This window comes from Bactrocera dorsalis, chromosome 4, assembly GCF_023373825.1.
Source record: "Bactrocera dorsalis isolate Fly_Bdor chromosome 4, ASM2337382v1, whole genome shotgun sequence".
Taxonomy (NCBI): Eukaryota; Metazoa; Arthropoda; class Insecta; order Diptera; family Tephritidae; genus Bactrocera; species Bactrocera dorsalis.
This window is the reverse complement of record NC_064306.1, coordinates 35,636,138-35,658,889: the sequence shown is the minus strand read 5'-3', so window position 1 is coordinate 35,658,889 and position 22,752 is coordinate 35,636,138. Positions and strand designations below refer to the sequence as shown.

General features: G+C 36.9%; 1 protein-coding gene across 2 annotated transcripts in view; it reads left to right on the top strand.

Moving 5' to 3' along the window:
* Nucleotides 1-22,752, top strand: part of LOC105227268 (uncharacterized) — a 545,529-nt gene that overhangs the window by 470,058 nt on the left and 52,719 nt on the right. For both annotated transcript variants that reach the window (XM_049456310.1, XM_049456309.1), the window contains one exon: nt 17,480-19,625. In XM_049456310.1, coding sequence (XP_049312267.1) covers nt 18,023-19,625 — 1,603 coding nt within the window. In that variant the 5' untranslated portion in view covers nt 17,480-18,022. The remainder of the gene's footprint in view (nt 1-17,479; nt 19,626-22,752) is intronic.

The window sequence follows — 22,752 nt, the reverse complement described above, 5'->3', positions numbered from 1 at the left end:
GCTTAACTACAGTCTTATCATGTACAAAATAACTTTTCGAATTTTTTAAAATGCTTAAATTAAAATTTTTTTAAAATTCGAGACCGGCGCGATAGTGAAATATATAGCAAAGAATTTTCTCAAATTTCAAAGGAAACGGTGGAACAGAACTTGCGGTATCATGTCAACCACCTCAAAAGTAGTTTCACGTAGTCCAGTAACCCGATCCAAATGCCACGATACCAGAATGGGTGTAACTTCAAGATAAATTTGTGTCTAAGCTATCGAATTTTTCAAATTTTAGACTAGAAAAACCCATAAGTAGATCTATTTGACTGATGCAACAAAGCACAGTTTTAAAAGAACTTAGGACAGACACTTCAAAAGCTTTTCCAGTGTCTATATTTCTCATAAAAAAAATCTTTCATCTGTTAAGCTTGTGAGAAATTACGAAATCTCTATAGGGAGATACGAAGAAGATATTTCTCTAAAGAAGTATTAACGTTTTTCCAAATATAAAAGATACAGCTAAATGTGGGCTCATGTTTTCAAAAGCAAAACAAACTTGAACTAGACTTAAGTAACGGGCAATAGTTTCTTGTGAAAGCTCATACCATTATATTCATAGCTAGAGCGAAATGAGAGCCAGAAACTTTACATTCGAATTTTATAAAGAGTTAATTTTTTAAAACACCGAGTTTTTCAGCAAGGCTTAAAGGGATCTGTAATAAAACTAATATTCGCTTATAATAACTTTCGATGTTAATATGTTCTATATTATATAAATCATGGAAATATAATTATGTATATATAAGTAGTATAATATAGAGTCACTATATCATGTTTCTGACATATAAACTTAACGATCAGAAACAAGTTCTTGTATGAAAAACTTTTTTATTTGAAAATATCTCTTCACAACAAAAAATCTTCACAGCGGTAGTTAGAACAAACTGTTCGAATAAGACTACTTTAGCATATTTCATTGAGATTTGTTTCATAGACCATTTTGCAAAGAAGTGAATATAATCGTGCTTCAATAAAATCTCTTTGAAACAAAAATTACTGATACTGCTGCTAGAATCGCTTGTCATATGAACTGACTACCTTAATAACACCGTTTCTTAAACGAAACGAAGAGATGCGGGAAACAATGTAAGAGAGTGATAAGCACCTTGTTGTAGAAGGGGAAATGTTTGCACTGAATTTACATATTATCTAAGTCTTAATGTCACTTGAAGATGTGTCCATGAAGTTGAGAAAATAAAAATAAAAATTTGTAATCAAAGTATTAAGCATAGTACCGCCAACCTTTTTCGAAGTTACTTCCCCGACATCGTTGTGCTTATCTGACATTTGCAGAAAAGTATAAATTTTAGACTGTTGAGTTCAAAAATTTTAATTGTTTTCTGTCTAAAAAAATATATTTGATAAAGCTATCATATGTAAGTGTTAACGAGATTTTAAACATTCAAGTCAAACCCAGAATAAAGAATATCATTGTGGAAGATCGTCTATGGATTGGACTACTCGATGATTATACTGGGAGATCGAAGATTTGTTTTTTTCCCACTAACACCAAAACTTACATAGAAAAAGTGAGTTGATTTCAATTTCAGTAGACCTATATGAGCATAAGGGGATTTTCCAACAGGTCAACGCTCCAATTCACACAGCGCGCACCAACACAGTTTGGATTTGTTTCTTCTAGTCAAAAAGTATGTCGGTTTTAGATTGACAGTGATAAGTACCAAAATTCATTTTCTTCTTGTGGAATCCTTTCGGTACGAATTTATATAATTAGCCGAATTTTAAATCCTTCAACAATTAAAAACCATCTTGGTAACTGAGTGGGACAATATTTTACAAAATTTAGTTAACTCCATCCCAAAGGTTTAACGATGTAATGGGGACTAACTACCTTAAAAACACCGATTCATAACCGAAACGAAGAGGTGAGGCAAATGGCAAGCAGATAAGCTGTTAAAGTGATATATTTATGTCGAGGCAAAGACTGAGTGTAGATCTTTCCTTTTTTGATAAAAAGTTGTATGTTACTCAAAAGTATTTTATGCTTTGAAATTATTATTTTTATTGTAGTTTGTGAATCGAAATAGTATATAAAATCGTCTAAATTTTAATACACTGGATAGAGAATAATAATTTTCATTAGTTCCACCGAAATTTCTGGTTAGCTGGACCGATATCATTGTACATATGTATGTTCACTTTCCTTGTGTATCACTTATTCCGCTATTCTAACTTTATCCTATGTTTTGAGCCTACCTCTGTTGTCCACGTTCTGCTGAAGACAGTTGCTCCTTCGCAACGACTTAAAAAAGTTTTCTCTAAAAAGAAGACCATTGAAGACAATCATGTGTGGACTTCAATAGGGCCTTAAAATACAGTTTTTGCGAACTTAAATCTTATTTTTCAGGCTCTATTAGGTTCATTAAGAATCTAAAAATTTTATATTTTAAATCATTTGGAAAAAATTTAATCGGAAGTTACACAAAAATCCAACGGGAGCAAATTTTCATAGAGCACTCGGTCTTTTGATGCAGGAAAGAACTAATAAAAGCGGCTAACATTTCTCAAACTCCACCGCTTTTCTAAATTTCAAAGCAGAAAGAGTTTGGTTATTTGGCACTGTTGTCGCCGCACTTTCGCCCAGTTTCCACTGAGTGCGCTAAAAGCTTTTCATTTATTTCTCGAACGCGTCCATTTGACATGCATTTCCTAACCGTCTACTTCCGCCCAACACAATGCCCGATTCATTCATTATGCCTGTGCCCCTACGCTTGCATTACCCCGCGCCACACACACACACCGGTTACACATTGCCGCGTTGTTGTTGGTGCAGAATTTGTCGCTAAATGGTCATGGCTTGAAAAAGTGAACGCCATCAGCTGAGCCATCAGATTTATGCTGAGTGAGCACAAGTGCGCCCAAGAACGGTGGCTGCTGCAGTTGCTGCCGTTAGATGATCAGCTAGTTAAAATAACAACAATAATGGCATTTTAGAATTCGAGTATAATTTTTTACATCCTGTTATGTTGGCTTATTTCGTTATGGGCGCCAGTGTGAATTTCACAGGCGGCACCAAACTGCTGCCAACGCGCACAAAACGTGGAAGTTCTATATTTACTATATAATATATGTTTGAGTTTGTATATATATGTGTGTAGTGCTCCGTTGGCCAAGTGAGAATGAGCGAAATGTGTTAAAAAGTGGCAATTTCAGCTGTGTGGCACTGATTTTCGTCGGCTTTCTTGCCTTGCCGCACGGTCTTAGCGACGAGCAGCTGCGCTGTGTCTTCGAAATTTTCTCGCTAAAGCGAAAATAAGTGAAATTTTTTTTTGCGAATTTTTGTGTCTCTGCCATACTCGGCTGAGCTGCTAGCTGGCTGCTTGCTTGGCATTGCTCGGATTGTCTTCTGGGTAATTTTTCATGGTGATTTGCTTTGGCTGTCTTTGCGCGAGGCGAAATAAACACCAGGCAAGGGCGCACGGCAAGTCGTGGAGGGCGTAAGCCTGACGAGCTTGCAAGATGGCAGCGCAACAGCAGCACTTTGGCGAAATATGATGTGCGGAAATTGAAGAAATTTGGTATACAGTTATATATATATGTGTGTGTGTAGATACAGTGCATAGAAGTTAGGTGTTTCCGCTTGAAGTTTGTAGCTGCTTATGCTACGTGATCCATGGCATTTTTCAGCGTAGACATATTGCCTTACAGCGGCAAAGCAAATGGCAATAATAAATTTTTAGTGCGCCCAGCAGCCGAAAACCGAAACAAAAGTCTTCAATTCATGCTAAATTGAGTTAGTAAGTGTCTTTCCGAAAATAAAATTATAGAGAAAGTTTCGGTGTAAAGAAGCACAAGCAAAACGACAAAAGTTGACAAAATACTAAAATATACAAAAGATTTACCAAAACTGGATTTCGATTGGTCAGTTTGTATGGCAGCTATATGCTATAGTAATTCAATCTGAACAATTTGCTCGTAGATAACAGCCTTGCTTTAGATAAGAGCTCGTGCCAATTTTCGTGAAGATACGTTGTCAAATGTGAAAGTTTTCCATACAAGAACTTGATTCCGATCGTTCAGTTTGTATGGCAGCTATATGCTATAATGATGCGATTTTGATAGTTTTGACATATGAACAGCTTCTAAGGGAGCAAAGTACCTGTAGAAAATTTCAGATCGATATCTCAAAAATTGTAAGATTACTTCACGTATACACAAACAGCCGGACATGGCTTGTCATGCTGATCATTTATGCGAGTATATACTATACATTTTGTAGGGTCTCCGATATATAGTTCTGGGTGTAACAAACTTAATATATCCTATTCAAGGTTATGTATTGAATAAGTATTTGGTCTACAACTTTGCTTCCGCCGTTTTTTTCTTTGTAAATTTAAGGCTTTATTGTATAAAAACGGTCTAAAAGTGTTTTTTTCCTTATTCCCTCAAAAAGCAATGCTTAATTAACACACGAAATGCTTTAAGATCCATTTTTTTGTAAACTAACACAAGTTGCTTTACAAAAATTATATATTTTTAATACCCAATAGAAATCATATAGATGGTAATAACGGGTGATTTTTTTGAGGTTAGGATTTTCATGCATTAGTATTTGACAGATCACGTGGGATTTCAGACATGGTGTCAAAGAGAAAGATGCTCAGTATGCTTTGACATTTCATCATGAATAGACTTACTAACGAGCAACGCTTGCAAATCATTGAATTTTATTACCAAAATCAGTGTTCGGTTCGAAATGTGTTTCGCGCGCGTGTTTTGTTCAGCGATGAGGCTCATTTCTGGTTGAATGGCTACGTAAATAAGCAAAATTGCCGCATTTGGGGTGAAGAGCAACCAGAAGCCGTTCAAGAACTGCCCATGCATCCCGAAAAATGCACTGTTTGGTGTGGTTTGTACGCTGGTGGAATCATTGGACCGTATTTTTTCAAAGATGCTGTTGGACGCAACGTTACGGTGAATGGCGATCGCTATCGTTCGATGCTAACAAACTTTTTGTTGCCAAAAATGGAAGAACTGAACTTGGTTGACATGTGGTTTCAACAAGATGGCGCTACATGCCACACAGCTCGCGATTCTATGGCCATTTTGAGGGAAAACTTCGGACAACAATTCATCTCAAGAAATGGACCCGTAAGTTGGCCACCAAGATCATGTGATTTAACGCCTTTAGACTATTTTTTGTGGGGCTACGTCAAGTCTAAAGTCTACAGAAATAAGCCAGCAACTATTCCAGCTTTGGAAGACAACATTTCCGAAGAAATTCGGGCTATTCCGGCCGAAATGCTCGAAAAAGTTGCCCAAAATTGGACTTTCCGAATGGACCACCTAAGACGCAGCCGCGGTCAACATTTAAATGAAATTATCTTCAAAAAGTAAATGTCATGAACCAATCTAACGTTTTCAAATAAAGAACCGATGAGATTTTGCAAATTTTATGCGTTTTTTTTTTTAAAAAAGTTATCAAGCTCTTAAAAAATCATCACCCTTTAGTAGTAGTATTATCTATGTATGTTTCAGCCTCAGTAAAGCGTGGACGGGTCCTCAGCCGCACTTGTCTAGGAATTAAAAAAGAAAAGCAAAATTTCCCGCAAATGTCGAGAATTCGTCTCAAAAAATGACATTTTCAAGTGAGAATAAGTTTGGGGTGCAAACAGAACACTACAAATTTTTTGTTGGGTTAATGTTGACACAAATCTCCAAGATCGATATAAAACGATTAAATCGACTAGTGCTGAACCCTAGAGACACCTATTGGAAAACTGCGGAAGCAAAGTTTGTAGACCAATAAATGATATTATTTTCCAATAAAACGTTTATTTATTGTATTTTCACTTATTTTATTGAAATTATTTTATTTTATTGACCCCTATGTTAAACTTAAATTCTAATAGCAAAAATTTTTGTTTAAAATTCTTTTGTGTTTTCAAGATTTTAACAAAAACATATGGAATCAACGTTTTGGGTGCGCCTACTAATCAGAAACGAAAATATTTTTTCAACAAAAAATAAAGTCTCGCTGAAAGCCAATTCTCGCAGAATAGTGTCATCTATGCATTTCCTTATTGACTGTTCAGCTTTGGTGGCGAGAGTAAACTTGAATGATCGAAATCAATCTTCAAAGATAGTATTCAAAGAAGTTTGCAAGCATATTAGAGACCCGATTCCACAATTCACAAATACTTTTAACAAATTTTGGGCTTTTTGAACAGCCTGGTATGTATATATGTATGTTTGTGTTGGTTGTCTGAATATTTCTCGCAGAAGAAGCGATTCAATTTTCCGGCAATTAAATTTGAATATTTTAATAGAAATTAAACTAATACTGAATTTTGCAATTTGATGTGAGTATTTTCTACTTTCAGAACTGAAAACCAACACAGTAACTCAAAAGTAACTCAAGTAGAGCCATAAGAGACATAACCGAGGTGCTGAAATGCAATGCAAAAAGACACATCAAATATCGGTGCGTGCACTAGTTGATCACTCAAAACATTGTATTGGGTCTAATGGCACCTATTTTGAATAAATAACAACTTTAAAGCTGGTATAATAGATGGTATTTCATTCCATATATTTTGGAATTACTTAGCACACTTGTATATGGAAATTCTGAAAGGAGAACGATTCATGCAAGAAACCCTATAATATTGGACTCGATCAGGTTATTTGCTATTTATAAACAATGGAAAAATAAGCTGCTTATAATAAATAAATGAAATTTTATTCAATAAAAAATACATAACAACCAAAAAACCAAAAACTATTGCATTTTAGAAAAATAAATGCCAAATAAATCCCAAATATCTAATAGTCTAATTTTATTCATGAACTAAATTCGTTTGAAAGCATGAAAGCAAAAAATCAAGCTTCTTCTCCTAAATTCAAGCAAAATTTAGAATCTGGTCATGTATAGTTTTCATAAACAAAATCAACATCCATGAAACTAAAAACTCTGTACCAAAATTGTGAACATCAGTTAAGAATTGCAGAATTTACGAATAATCGCTTTTTTCCTCATTTTCACTAATTTTCCCAAACTGCTCTCAAAGCCCTTTAATTTGACAGTAAAATCGGTTAAGATTTACCGAAACTACGAAAAATTCATAAATTTCTTAATTTCTTAAAATTTTCCAAAACTCGTCCCAAACCCCATTAATTTGACACCAAAATCATCAAAATCGGTTAAGAATTGCCGAAATTACAAAAAAAAAATGGTATTTTCTTCAAAACTTCCAATTTCCCAAAACTGCACCCCAGTCCCGTTGATTTGGTACTAAAATTTTCAAAATCTGATAAGAATTGACAAAATTACGAAGATTCGCTAATTTTTTTCTAATTTTTTAAAGCTAATGTCAAATCCCTTTAGTTTGACACTAAAATCTTCAAAACCGACAAATAATTGCCGAAATTACGAAGAATCATCATTTTCTTCCAATTTTCCAAAACTTCTTTCAAAATCCTTTAATATGAATCCAAAATTTTCAAAATCGGTTAAGATTTACCGAAACTACAAAATATTCACAATTTTCTTAATTTTTTACAATTTTCCGAAACTCCTCTCAAATCCCTTTAATTTGACACCAAAATCATTAAAATCGGTTAAGATTTGCCGAAATTACGAAGAAATTAAAATCTGGTCAGCCCAGCCACACGGCGGCGCAAGCAAAAAATCCCAAATCGCCGATTTGCACCAGGCACCCAGAAGCGCCCAGTAGGTAGCTGCCGCAAAAAATTTTTTTTCTGTAGCCTACCTCCAAGGCGCAGCAGTATGAGCTGCGTTACCGGCATATGCAGGACAACCGGAACTGATGGCTGATGCCACGTTTACTTGAATAACTTCCATAATTCAGCACCGATTTCGATCGTTCAGGCACCAAATGAAAGGGCAAGCGTGCAGCTACATGATCAATTACTAAGGAATTATAACAAACTACAAATATAAGATATTTTTTGATGCAAATGTCTCTAAGCAACACTGCGATGAAAAACTGAAAATTTTGTATTCATAAAACAAGATGAAAGGATCTTTGTGCTACTAATCCCTAGATATACGCTTCATGTGTATAGTCTGCAAAATAGCATCATTTCAAATTCACTACATTTCGCAGTATTGGTGTTTTTAGAAGCGCTTCTTTCTAGCTGAATTGCCATGCTTACGTACAAGATGAAATAAAGTGCGCTATAAAATTATATTCTCAAGGCATTATCTTTCGTTTGCCACCAAAATCATTGAAATCGGTTCAGTTTTGCCAAAGTTATAGCGAATATGCATTATCGATCGCATATTCTGCATTAATACTGCATTATCCACCATTTCCTGTAATAGCGTTAACGCTATAACTTTAATAAAACTCAACCGATTTCAATGATTTTGGTGACAAATGAAAGGTGATCACTTCTAGAACACATAAGTGTATGCACTTACTTTCATCTGTTACGTAAGCATGGCAATTCAGCTAGAAAGAAGCTATTCAAAAACATGCATTAACTACGAATGTGTTGAAGTTGAAATGTTGCCGTTAACAGAATATACTTATGAAGCGTATATCTAGGGGTTGGTAACACGAAGATTCTTTCATCTTACTTTATTAATATTAAATTTTCATTTCTTTACATACAGTTGCTTAGAGACATTTGCATCAAAAAATATCTTATATTTGTAGTTTGTTATAATACCTTAGTAATTGATCGTGTAGCTGCACGCTTGCCCTTTCATTTGGTGCTTGAACGATCGAAATCGGTGCTGAATTATGGAAGTTATTCATGTAAACGTGGCATCAGCCTTCAGTTCCGGTTGTCCTGCATATGCCGGTAACGCAGCTCATACTGCTGCGCCTTGGAGGTAGGCTACAGAAAAAAATTTTTTTGCGGCAGCTACCTACTGGGCGCTCCTGGGTGCCTGGTGCAAATTGGCGATTTGGGAAATGCAATTTTTTGCTTGCGCCGCCGTGTGGCTGGGGTGACCAGATTTAATTTTTTCGTAATTTCGGCAAATCTTAACCGATTTTAATGATTTTGGTGTCAAATTAAAGGGATTTGAGAGGAGTTTTGGAAAATTATAAGAAATTAAGAAAATTATGAATTTTTCGTAGTTTCGGTAAATCTTAACCGATTTTGAAAATTTTGGTTTCATATTAAAGGGTTTTGAAAGGGGTTTTGGAAAATTGGAAGAAAATGATGATTCTTCGTAATTTCGGCAATTCTTTGTCGATTTTGATGATTTTAGTGTCAAACTAAAGGGATTTGAGAGGAGCTTTGGAAAATTGGAAGAAATTAGCGAATCTTCATAATTTTGTCAATTCTTATCAGATTTTGAAAATTTTAGTACCAAATCAACGGGACTGGGGTACAGTTTTGGAAAATTGGAAGATATGAAGAAAATACCATTTTTTTGTAATTTCGGCAATTCTTAACCGATTTTGATCATTTTGGTGTCAAATTGAAGGGTTTTGTGTGGAGTTTCGCAAATTGGAATAAATAAAGAAACATTGTAAAAATAAAATTATGTGCCTAGAAACAGTTAAATAAAAAATATCTTTTTTTTTTCTATAATCTTTATTTTGATATACGATATACTACAATAAGGGGTTAGTTATTTTTGTTATTTGAGGCTATGTTCAGGAAAATTATGTACGTCTTTCGACTTTTTTTATATTTTATTTATTTTTATTTATTTTATTGTTTATTTAAAAAGTATTAATTGTAACTAAATAAAGAGATGTGGAATGCTCGCCCAAATCACTTCCATGATTGTCGTCCGTCGGCTCGCCTAATATACAACCATTTTTGGTATAATTAATAGTGCTGGGAAACTCTCGTTTGTCAACGCCAATGCAGTATTCTCGGCTTTATGCTGTTCCACGAATGTGTAGACAGAGTCCTTCAGAGCTTTCAAGCCGTCAGCGGCATGGACTACCAAGTTACCTGGAATATGTAACAAAAATTTTACAGTTGTAAAAAAATATATTATATGTATATGTATATATATATATATGTATATAAATAAAGTATGTAGTATGTGAAATAAGCCTATATGGTAATAACTACTGTACTACTACTGTGAATTAGAAAATCTTAAACGTAGGGGTCTTATCGATAATTGGGGGGTTCTATCGAAAGGAACATGTTACGTGCAAGAAATATGTAATATGTAACTTGTTTAATTTGTACCTGTTTCTTACAAAATTCATAGCAATTCATAAACTCAAAAAGTTTGGAATATCGGTTTCTAGTGACTGCTAGCAGATCACCTCAAGAATCTTTCACTTTTAAGAGGTATTCTAGTCTAACATCAAGTATCCGTTATCACTTTTTTGAACCTACAGAAGAGCAAACAACTGTAAACTAGTACTCAGACACCTTGTCGGTATTTTCTTCTTCTAATAAATTTAAACATAAAAGTTCCGATCCGTTTTTTCTCTCGCATCCGACTTCTTTGTCGGTGTTATAAGTTCCCAAAGCTCATAATACCATCTTATGAGACATAGGATTTAGTTAACGGATAAAGAAGGCACAAATAATACAATTTACCCTTCTCTAGCCACCAGAAAGACATTTCAGCGTACTACGTCATCTCTTACACATCTACATTAGAAAGTTTATCCATCGACCAACTGTGGATCGACTGCGCTCCACGTTTATTTTAGTAGATAACGCGTATTTTTAGCTGTTGTGGAGCAGAGTATTGAAGAAGACCCGAACCCATTCGCTACCAAGGAAGGAGCTTGGCTTTCAGGCTTAAAAAAATCAAACTCGTGTAAGAGTTATTAAGTTCATTTTTGGTTGAATAGGTAAAAAGAAGTATCGCTTCTAAGGCGATGCTAATCCACAAGACATTAGACGTCATCTTCTTCTTCTTTAAGGGGTTAGGGGTAGTCAGAGGCACGAAAAAGGAGAATTTTCAGTAATTTTTTTCGCTATTAAAACATGTTATTTTACAAAAGTAGTAATATATATGACATTATTATAAAATGTGTTGACTTGAAGTCACGAAAATTTCAAATAAAAAATATTTTTTTTTAAATTCTAACTACCTCTAACCCATTAATGGCGAAGAAACCGCTTACACGGTTATCCAGCAGCGATATAAGCAAGAGTTATCCTGCATTGGATTTCGAGAGGGGCTCTGTTGGTTTATTTATTTCTTCAAACATGAAACTTTTTTGTGGAAGATTTGAAGGATGTTTAAGTGGACGACTCTTGGTTCTATAAAGATGGCAATCAATTTTTTGAAGGGTTGGAACTCAAGATTGCAATTTAGCACTGCTGGTTATAAAGAGTCGCAAAGTAAATCAGATTCACGCCTTGGAAGCGAATAATCGGCGCGTTATTGCTGACATAAGGCCCTGAGTGGTCCACGATATAATCGAAAATTAGTCCTCTCGGCTGGAATTTATTCAAGCCAGCCACGGCGGTCCCTTGCCCAAAGTCAATCTTAAATCATAATGGTCAAACTTCATCGGCGGCTCATGCAAGGGTGTTCCAAAGTAATCATGACGTTTCGAATCTAGCGTAAAGGCCATTAAAAAGGCTTGCACCGGCATACTGGTGACCATACCGGCCAACGAGCTAAAACACTCGTTCGACATGCTTTTGAATCGTGCAGAAAGCTGTATTGAAGCAGAAGGAGAATATTTTAAAGAAAATAAATTGGTTTTGCCAAAAAAAACATTTTTTCTGTTGTTTTTTTTAGTCCTGTTTACTTTGGAACACACCCTGTGGAACCATTTTACGGGTTCAAACTGCCTAAAGACTATCAATTAAACAACAATCTTTTGCTTCAAAAGCAACGTATGATTTTCTTATATCTTCATTAGGCTTCAATTGCATACACAGCAAACTCGATAGAGCCTTATATGCTATATCTAGTAGACTGACTATACGGTTATAGGCGCAATTATTTTGCTCGGTCTTATTTTGGACTGGTGTCATTGTACCATATTTTTATTAGAAATTGAGAAACAATAGAAAGGACATTGCGAAGCTCAATCAGCACTCGAAGTGTTGCTGATCTTCAGCCATTATACGGGTAATCAAATTTTTTTATAGTAGGCTAATGATAAGCTAATCACATGGTCGTCAATTGATGATTTGAGTTCTTGTTATATTTTGTCTATATCTCAGTTGCCCCAGCAACTAAAAATAATACCTTTTGCATAAATTTTACATTTCTCTTTGTCCGCCCATATCTCCAGCTATTTATACTCTCGGTCTCTCCTCTTTTCGCTCCTCAAATATGTCTGCCTTTTCCTTTACGCTGCAACCGATAACAGCGAAGCTATATAGAAAACATGGTTTCTTTTTGAACTTCCTTCAATCTGGCTATTTCACCAACAGCCGATAATGGTGCATAAATATTAATAACTAATTTTATTTTTTCCTAAAATTTCTCATAAGCATTAACGCAATTTGCATTCGTGCCAAGTCATTTTGCACATAATTTCTCTTTTGTCACTTTCGCAATTGAAATATACACCATTTCCTGCGGTCCACCAAAAGAAAATTTTAAATCTCACCACATCCGACGTGTAGTAGACCTTTAAATGCTAGTCCAACTGCCTTCATAATATTTTTAGTTATTGTTGTTTATAGCAATTGGGCAGCGATTGTGTTTGTCCTCCCTTGTCCGAGGGCCAAGTTGTCAGTTGTGTTGCAATTTGCATTCATTTGTCGGATGTGCACATTCTGCTGGCAGCCAGCGTCTCTATTAGTTTTACTTTCATGGTTTTTGGCCACACCACACACACAGTGCCTTAAAAGACTCTGCACGTTTGAATAGTGCATTAATGAGAATTTAATGGCATTTGGCACGAAATATGGAAATGCCTAAAATTTAAAAATATTATTTTCGCTTTGTATTTGGGTTAAAAAATTTGCAAAAAAAAACATAGAAAAAATTGTTGAAAACTCATACACTGAATTGTCACTGAATTTTTCGATATAGAAACCAAAATTAATATGGGAAACTCATCCCAGTTCTCTTATTAATTCATATTTTCTAAATAACTCACACCGGTTGCAACATTCGACTATGACTGCTATTTTTAACCGTTTCTGCGTGGTATAGTGAACAGTCCGCAAGACCCTAGAGGAAAGTAAAATGCAGCTGGATATTCAGAGATTGATTGTAGTCTCCCTACTTCATTCATTTTATTATCCTGACATTGATTGTGGCTGTGAAAACTAAGTTTCAGAAACAGATCTCAATCTTGCAATTTCCTATTATCGATCCGACAGAATACACACGAGTATACATATATATACATATGTTTTATTAGATTGGATTTTACTGTTAAAATACGTCACGAAGAAATATATCGTGAGACGTTCCAATAGAAGATAAAGTCAACGAGCCAATCAAGCCGTACTCTGTAGTAAGTAGATTAGTAAGAAGAATGGAGTCTGGAACTAAGTCTAATGACGCAGCTAAGCCTTTAAGGGGACCAATGTGAAAACATTGGTAAAATCCACACATTCTATTGTCTCCACTCTGAATCTGCTTTTTCACGTTCTTTATTACAAAAAGTCTTAAGTTTGCAACCTACGAGACATCGTCAAGAAATCTTTGGCCAATAGTTGCGATTCTTTGCCTGTAAAACATTTTCTACAATAGTCATTGTGTAGTGTTCACAGTTAGACAGTCCTTTAAGTACTCCTATTACAGTTCTTACTGCCCCTATTTCATTTAATTACTGTGATTTCCGATTGGATGACACTGCAGTGGTCTGCTAGGCGATTCTGGTGTCTGATTTTTCAGAGAATACACCCACATTTCTCTGGAAAGAAAGGCAATATTAGGGTCCGAATTTAAGTTTCTTATATAACATCGAAAATCTGTGGCATTTGGTAGAACCAAAGGGATTTCTACAGTTGAAGTGCTGATTTCGCTGTCTGTTGCTTACAGAACAAGTCTGTGGGCAGTAAATATAAAATAATGTTTAGTGTCGCTGCACTCAGAGCTCCACTTATGCATAAACTAGCTTCTCTTTGTACGCTTTTCATACTTTGTTTTTATTCATAGCTTCATTTCTAAAACTAGTCCCAAGTAACTGAGTATCTCTTGCCAACAGGTGCTACTTCAGACTGAGTACGTAATTGAAAAGTAAAGTCCTTTCTTGACGAACAAAAACCAAACTCTATAAGTCGCTCATAATTCCCGTCCTGCTATATGGTGCAGAGGCTTGGACGATGACAACAACCGATGAGTCGACGTTGCGAGTTTTCGAGAGAAAAGTTCTGCGAAAGATTTATGGTCCTTTGCGCGTTGGCCACGGCGAATACCGCATCCGATGGAACGATGAGCTGTACGAGATATACGACGACATTGACATAGTTCAGCGAATTAAAAGACAGCGGCTACACTGGCTAGGTCATGTTGTCCGGATGGATGAAAACATTCCAGCTCTGTAGTATTCGACGCAGTACCCGCCGCGGGAAGCAGAGGAAGAGGAAGACCTCCACTCCGGTGGAAGGACCAAGTGGAGAAGGACCTGGCCTCGCTTGGAATATCCAATTGGCGCCACGTAGCGAAGAGAAGAAACGATTGGCGCGCTGTTGTTGACTCGGCTATAATCGCGTAAGCGGTGTCTACGCCAGTAAAGAAGAAGAATTGAGTATCTTTCTTCTTGTTTGCCTACTACCATTTATTAGTGGCGAACATGTTTTAGCAAAAATTATAAAATTATCATTGCTTCTGGCCACTTAACCCAGGAACTCCATATTAAGATTTTCGGCATCATTAGCTAAATAAAAGCTAAAAGGACAAAGGCTTGAAAACCCTCATTTGCACTTTCAGCTAAATTGCTTGGTTGTAAAAAATCTTCAAAAAATTTTCTCTTAGAATCCTCTATATAGCGATGAAGGAATCCAGCCGCTCTTTCAGGAGGGGATTTTTAACATTATAAGTATTCTTAGTTGGCTTTAAGACTAAAAATAGACATTTAGCTGCTTCGCGTCTTGAGCGAAAACAAACTTCGTCTTCTTTATGCAAAAAACTAGAGTTATCAACTAGCGTAAATTTGGAAACAATACCAAGTTTGGTAAGCTCATCTTCATTCAAAACTTGTTCAAGCGTGAAAACACTCACTGAACTCTGTTATCCAATGAGAAGCACTCTGACTCATTGGGGCGGTAAAATAAGAATATGGAATCAGTATTCCTTCTTATTCAAAAACTACCCAGGAATTTTAAACACTCAAAAGAATTGGTTCTTTCCTCGCCTTTTTATTACAGTCCAGCAAGTGAATGACTGTTATCGAGAGTACAACCGTAGTCGCTTACAGAATTGTCTCAGAAGAGGGTCCTTTTAAATTGGTTGAAAACAAGCGGATTTGGTGCTTATGGTTTAGGGAATGTAGAATATATGTTCGGATTGAATTAAGTTTTTTTTCTTTTCTCTCTGGATATATGCGGAACTCATAGTAGAGACGATATTTACGATATATACATATATATTCAGTAATGTTAACAATTTCATCATGTAAGTTTATATGCAATAACAACTTTTACAAATTATTCAATTTTATTATCATTACAATCTTTGTTCAATTGCAATTTTTCTTGCACCTTTGCCATTGGTAATAATCGTCCACCTGTGCTCACTATTCATTGAATTATTGAAAATTTCGAGAGTACAATTTCTTTACATAATTTTCAAGTGCTTACAAGATGGGTCTTTGTTTAAGTAATGAAAATATTGCTGCCGTTCAAGCAAGTGTTGCTGAAGACCGTAGTTTGTCGTTCTCAAGAATTGTGACTGTCTCAAACCTCAACCTGGCGGACTTTGAGAAAGGATTTATGATTACATAAAAAATTTCCATAAAAAATTATTTTCACTGAAGAACTGCAGCCACTAGACTACCGTGAATGTCGTGAAGAAAATCATTTTCTCCGAGGCGACTCACTTTCATCCGAGTGCTGCGGTAAATATACCGAACTGTCGATTCTGGTGCGAAGCAAATCCACAAATTATTCATGAAAACAACCATTACATTCAAGTTTATCTTGACAACATATGGTTCCAACAATTTAGAACTACGTGGCACGCAGCACATGCAACCACCGAATTATTGCGAGAAAAGTTTGGAAAGTCGATTATTTCAAGAAGCTGTGGCATTGTATGGCCTCCAAGAAGTTTTGATTTAACAGCATTGGACTACTTTTTGTGGGGTTATTTGAAATTGTTTTTCCTTAGCAATAAACCACACTCTCTTGAAGTCTTAGAAGTCAATATAGAAAGTGCTATTCATGACATATGACTTGATTTAGTAAAAAAAATACTCGAAAATCATCGAACTCGGTTTTGCAAAAGAAGTCGTGGAGGTTTAGAATTAAATTTAAAAAAAAACATTTGAATTTCCTTGCCAATAAGTGCGTGTTTCTTATTTTTTCTACGAAATCATATCATTAATTTTGGATGCTTTTGCTGTACGTTGTCGTGAATTATTGTTATTAGTGTAGCCATCTAGCATTTTTCTTTCTCATTTGCCTTCTTTCTCTTGGATCGAATCATCATTTGGGGCCTGCGTTATTAATCCGTCGACAACCTGACAATTGACAATCTGAGCGATGTTTGCTTTTTCACGGCGAACATTTCGTTAAAGGACGTTTCTTTAGTCGAAAGAATAGTATACAGTCGGGGGTGGAAATTCGGTTAAATTATGGGTTGAGTTTCAGCACCATAAACTGCGTGAACTTAGAATGGCACATTGCTTCAGATTACGTGAGGAAATAGTAAATATTTTCTTTTTTGGAAACACTACAGGTACATACATTATATCTTTTTCGATTCTGAGCAATACCAACGTATAGTCTTGAGAGTATGTGATCGAGAAACCATCTCTGGCCACTGCTGGGTTGTATGTCTCGAGAAGTGAACAAGTTAAGGGGTCTGTAGGGTAATCTGGCCTGTTTTTTGACATTTATTTTTGATTGGAATTTTTATTCTGCAATGGAACTTTTTTCATATATCATGATGTAGTATATCGTGGAGTGTATAAACAAATTTTTGAAAAAAGATTATCCTACTGACCCTTTAAGTAAGAAAAAAAGAAAGAAAATATCGGCTTTCCGCATTTATCTTAAATTAAACAATTCGTGTGTTGGATCTTCTAACTTAAAAGGAAGGCTGTACATAGTACTAGAGTAGCTTAGTACAACAAAATCAATAAATATCCACAGCTTATCAAGCTTTTCCAGATTCATGATCCTTATCCAGCTGTTCGCAAATCTAAGTGTTGTGATGATATTTTATAATTTTGCGCCAGTTGAGACAATACTGATCCAAAATTTTTTCATTTAACTAAAATGCATAATACTATTTTCCAGCACCTTTCAAATTCTGTACTTCAATTAATGATAATTAAGGGACCTAGCACTTTACTATAGAACATTGATATATTCAAAACCACTTTAAAGTCCTCATAAACTCAACCAAACATTTCTCTTTCAGATGGCCTGCAGCCGTTATTTCAAATCGTGCAACGGATTGTAAAGGGAATCTCAACATTTCCAATACCCGAACATTGCAGTCCATGGTAATGCCTACAAACGGCATACAAGCGTTGAGATCAACAACGGCGACAACAGCAATTGCAAGGCCAGCAACGGAGCAAAGTGACAGTCGACATTAACTGTAAATACCGAAACACTCAAGGCAATTGTTTCGGAAGATACGCTAAAGAGCGGCTTCAAAGTGATTACTGGCCAACGGTACAAAGCAGGTGCCCGACAATATAGTAAGCCGTGCCGTTATGTGCATGGCGGCAACAAACGAACACAAAACCAACGACAACATAATCATTGTGAATGTCAAACAGTGGCATCAATTGCAAGTCGAGAGTTGCCAGCCGTATAACAATTATTGCGAAGTCGCGTGGGCTTTCCGCACTTAAGCGTTGCCCCGAGCAAGCACAGCTAAAGCAACAGCAACAGCAACAAACAACATTAACAACAACAAAAACAACCAATATTGGCGAGTCACCATAGCAGCGCGATGAGTGTGGACGTGGCAGCAAGCAGGCAGTATAGTGAAAACACTACAACAACAACATCATCCGCAACAACAACAACAATAGTTGCAGATACAGTTGCAACCAAAGCAGCGCAATGGTCGACATGGACAGCGCTTCGGTGGCCGATTGGTTTATGCGAAATCGGCGAATCTGCGACAGCAACAACAACAACAACAATAAATTGCATGGCTACAACGAAAGCTTTGCAGTCAAAGCGAGTTGATAGCAACACTTGCCGACAGCAACGTGATGAAGATGACCACAACAACAACAACATCAACAGCAGCAAAAACAAAAGCAACAAAAACAAAAGAAAAGACATCAATATCCCCTCAGCGCAACGAGTCGCAAGTCAAAAGCGAAGGCAAATACAGCAACAAATACAGTTAGGCCAACACTGTAGCATGCACATGCAACGCCAACAACAACAACAACATTGGCGGCATTATCTGCTGCAGCCACAACAACGATGCGCATCCGCCAAAGACGTTGATGCCTGCTGGTCCACCCGCTTTTTCACGATCCTAAAGCAACAACAACAACGGCAGCAACAACAATGGCTGCGCTTTTGCCTTTTGCTCGTCATTTGCCTGTCACTGCCCTCAGCAACGAATACGAAACCTCAGACCTCAGCAACAGCGCCAACAACAATTGTCAACGCACCAACAACATTGCGAGCTACACTGGCAACAACAACAGAAATACTAATAGCAACAGCAAAGCCAACAGCCACAATCAGCCGAACGTCGCAGTCGGCAACTGAGAGTGATGACAACATTGTGACCAACGAAACTACCAACTTCACGCACACGCACACGCACAACACCACAAACAACGCTCACGGAAATGTCATCATTCCTTCAACCAAGCTCAGCGTAAATTCAACGACCGCATCAAAAGCTCCGATGCAGACGTTGGCGGCGCTCACGGTGGGAGCGTTGACAGTGTCAACAGCATTGCCGGCGGCAACGCAAACATACACATCCTCATCGCTGTCATCAGCAGCTATAACAGCACGGCAATCACAAGACACAACAACAACAGCGGCAACAACAATGCTTGACTTCGCCATCAATGCGTTGGCGGAAACGAAGAGCAGCGGAGGTGACAAGCCCGATGAGCAAGCGGCATGGAATGCGCACTCCGTCAATGGAATGCTGCATGACACTGCAAAAACAGCAGCAACAAGACCAAATGTATCACCAACAGCTAAATATCACGGCAGCAACAATAATATCATCCGCAATGCGCCCAGTGGGAGCAACAATTGGCATCACATGCAGCAACTTAGTCCCACAAATGCTAACACCGTCAGCAACAACAACTACGCAAACGAAGACGTAGGCTTGCGCAGGATTCGCCGCCATCGCGCTACACGTTCTGTGAGTCATGGCAGCCCTGGCAGTGTGAGCTTAAGCGGCAGCAGTTTCGGAGCTGTGAGTCAAGGTGGTGGCGGTGGTGGTGGCAGCGGGCTTACGGGGAGCGGTGGCAGTACGCACGATGGCGAAAGTAATAATCATAACAGTATCGAATGTCCCAGTTTCGATGAGAATTCAGCGTGTCCGTGCTACAAATTCGAAGACGGTGAGTTTGATTTCTTTTCTTCATGGAATCACATAACTTACATTATTTCAAGGATTAAATCAACTTTCAAGTTAAAAAACACTGTTTTTCGTGAGAAGTTTTTGAAGTGAAATTAGAAAATAATAATAATATAAATTTTCGGAATAATAATAATCCACGATTCATCACGAAATTTTTTGAAATCCCTTGATACCGATTTTCAAGAGGACCTCCGAAGAAAGGCGTTTTGCTGTGAGGAAGGTTTTCTGCTTAAAATTATGTAAAATTCAAAAACCGAAAGCATTTTTGTAGTATTAAAACAGTTCAATACAGGTAATGAGCAAAGGGCTAGTAAAAATTTTAATTTTTAAAAAATGAAGGGTTCCCTCGAAAAAATGTATAGTTCACAGTGTATTAAAAATTCGAAGTTATTATCAAAAATCTGATAGCTTCGATCATTGCCTGTCACTGTTTCCAAGAAGTCGTGAAAACATTTCTATTCGATCGGCTAGCCGTTTCAGAGAAATTTTGTCAGTGAGTTTCTGTTTTCAATTGAATGAATTATTATTCGAGATACTATTTTGAGGCGATTGATTGGAAGATATATATTGGGCGGGGTAATCCATCGACTTGGCCCGCCTAAGATGGTACAAGGTGTAATAAATTTTTGAAAAACTCTCTAGGATATTGTATATTTGTAATAATTACATTACAATTGTTTTTACTACTGATCAGCAAATTGTAACCAAGATTTCTCATAAAACTCACTGAAATGGGTTTTTCCGAAGGAAATTTTTTATGATATTCATGCTGTACTCATGTAAAAAAATTTACAGTTAACCACTGTAGGATTCAACCTTACCTATTAGACTTTTCTAAGACGCCCTATTGACTATATTAAAGTTGTCTGAGCTATTACGATCTTCTCCTAACTAAAAGGGCTTGCGAACGTCATGTACTAGCGATTATTTAGAGGTCATGAAACTTACGTCAGGTTTGGGAAAGATTTAGTGGAAAGGATTAATAATAACGTGACGCCAAAAACGTCTATAACTATATATTGGTTAGAATAGATGCCTGATCTAGAGATATCGCACGTGGACTGCTATATGTAGTCCTGTGAAGCCATAAAAAAGAAGAACTCCTGCACTCCAACTTATAAGTTAGCAAAACGCGTAGCAGCCAATACAAACTTGCAGAGGCGTTTAATTTCCATTCCCACCAGTTCGGTGAGATATCTGAAGATATGCGTACACAAATGTTTAAGCCTTGACCTCCCGAACTCGGGACAGTCAAGAAGGAAGTGTTCAGATGTTTCCACCTCATCTTCTTCCATACAGCTTCTGCAGATGGCGTGTTTTAAGATTCCCATGCTGTTAAGAGCTCCACAACTAAGGAGAGGCTACGCTTACTGTGAGGTCACTTGATATCCTGTGATCGATCTTGGGGGGAGGGGGAGGGGCTCAGCGCTAGCCAAGCTCCCACGTAGACCAAGAGAATGCAGGAGCACCGACCCGCTAACATTCCACTGATAGCGGTTCTGGGATGCCTCCCTTTGCTAGTCCATCAGTTTTGCAATTTCCTGTAATTTCGCTGTAGCCTTACACCCATAATATTATAACTATGTATATTATTACTTGTTTTTTTTTTTCAAAATATCAATACAAAGCTGGAAAATAACTGAAGCAAAAGCATTTTTCTGTCTTTTTGATAGGCTGTGAAATCCATTTTAAAAGCATTGGGCAAGCTAAGCGGCCTATAATGAATCAAACCATTTTTATACCCTAAACAGGGTATATTAAGTTAAACACGAAGTTTGTAGCACCCAGAAGAAAGCGTCGGGGACCCTATAAAGTAAATGTATAAACGATCAGTATGTTGAACTGAGTCGATTTAGCCATGTCCATTTGTCTGTCTAGTCTCTCAGTTTTTAAAATATCGTTTTGAAATTTTGCAAGCGTCATTTTCTCTTGAAGAAGCTGCTCATTTGTCGGAACTGCCGATATCGGACCACTCTAACAGCTGCTATACTAACCGAATGATCGGTATCAAGTTCTTGTATGGAAAACTTTCACATTTGACGATATATCTTTACGAAATTTGGTATGCGTTATTGTTCATAGAAATAATATCATATCCGAAAAAATTGTTCAGATCGGATTAATATAGTATATAGCTTCCATTCAAACTGAACACATAGTTACTAAATGCACCTGTGAAGGGTATATTAGCTTCGGGCAGCCGAAGTTAACGTTTTTTCTTGTTTGATATCCTTTTTCCGATGTGAATATTACTCCAGAAATGGTAGTCAGAAGGGGCAAGGTCTAGGCTATTAAATGGGTGAGGCAAAACTTCTCACGCGCTGTTTTTCAAATATTTTAAATAATTTCGAACATTAGGACGAGCGTTGTGATGATGGTTAATTATTGCCTCGGGTCTAGTCGGAAATTGCGGGCGTTTTTCGGTAACCGCTTGCTTAAATTTGTTGAATTGTTATCGGTAAGTTCCCCTTTAATGGTTTTACCAGTTTTAAAAGCGAATTCCACCAAATATAAAACAGAGCCTTGACATATTGGATATTCAGCACTGCCATTGATTTGACTGGCTGGTCAAGTCTCATATATTAGCTTATGGTCGCCGTAATGGATACTTTGTCATCATCAGCCATAGTTTGATGCAAAATCCGACTTCCTTTTGTAGCATCATTGCAGCATTTTTGAAATGTAAAATCGTCGGTCAATGTCTTTTGGTTCCTATTCATATGACACCCGAATTCCTTGCTTTTCGATGTATTGTCTTTAAATGCTTTGAAATGGCTGCCTGAATGACTTCCACATATTCTGCAAGCTCTTCTTGCACTTGTCAACAATCTTCATCGAGTAATGCTTTCAGTTCCTCTTCAATCTTTTTGGACCTCACAGGACGTTTTTCATTTTCGAAATCAAAATCCCTACTTCGAAAGTGTCCAAACCACTTTGGGAACGTTCGCTCAGCTAGAGTATATTCACCATAAACTCTCCAAAATACGGTGACTTTCGATTGTGGTTTTACTCACATTAAAGTATTGAAGAAGAACTCTCTGCAAAAGTACTCTTTCACAAAGTTCGACAAATGTAAGTAAAAAACGATACTGTGTTGTTTATACTTC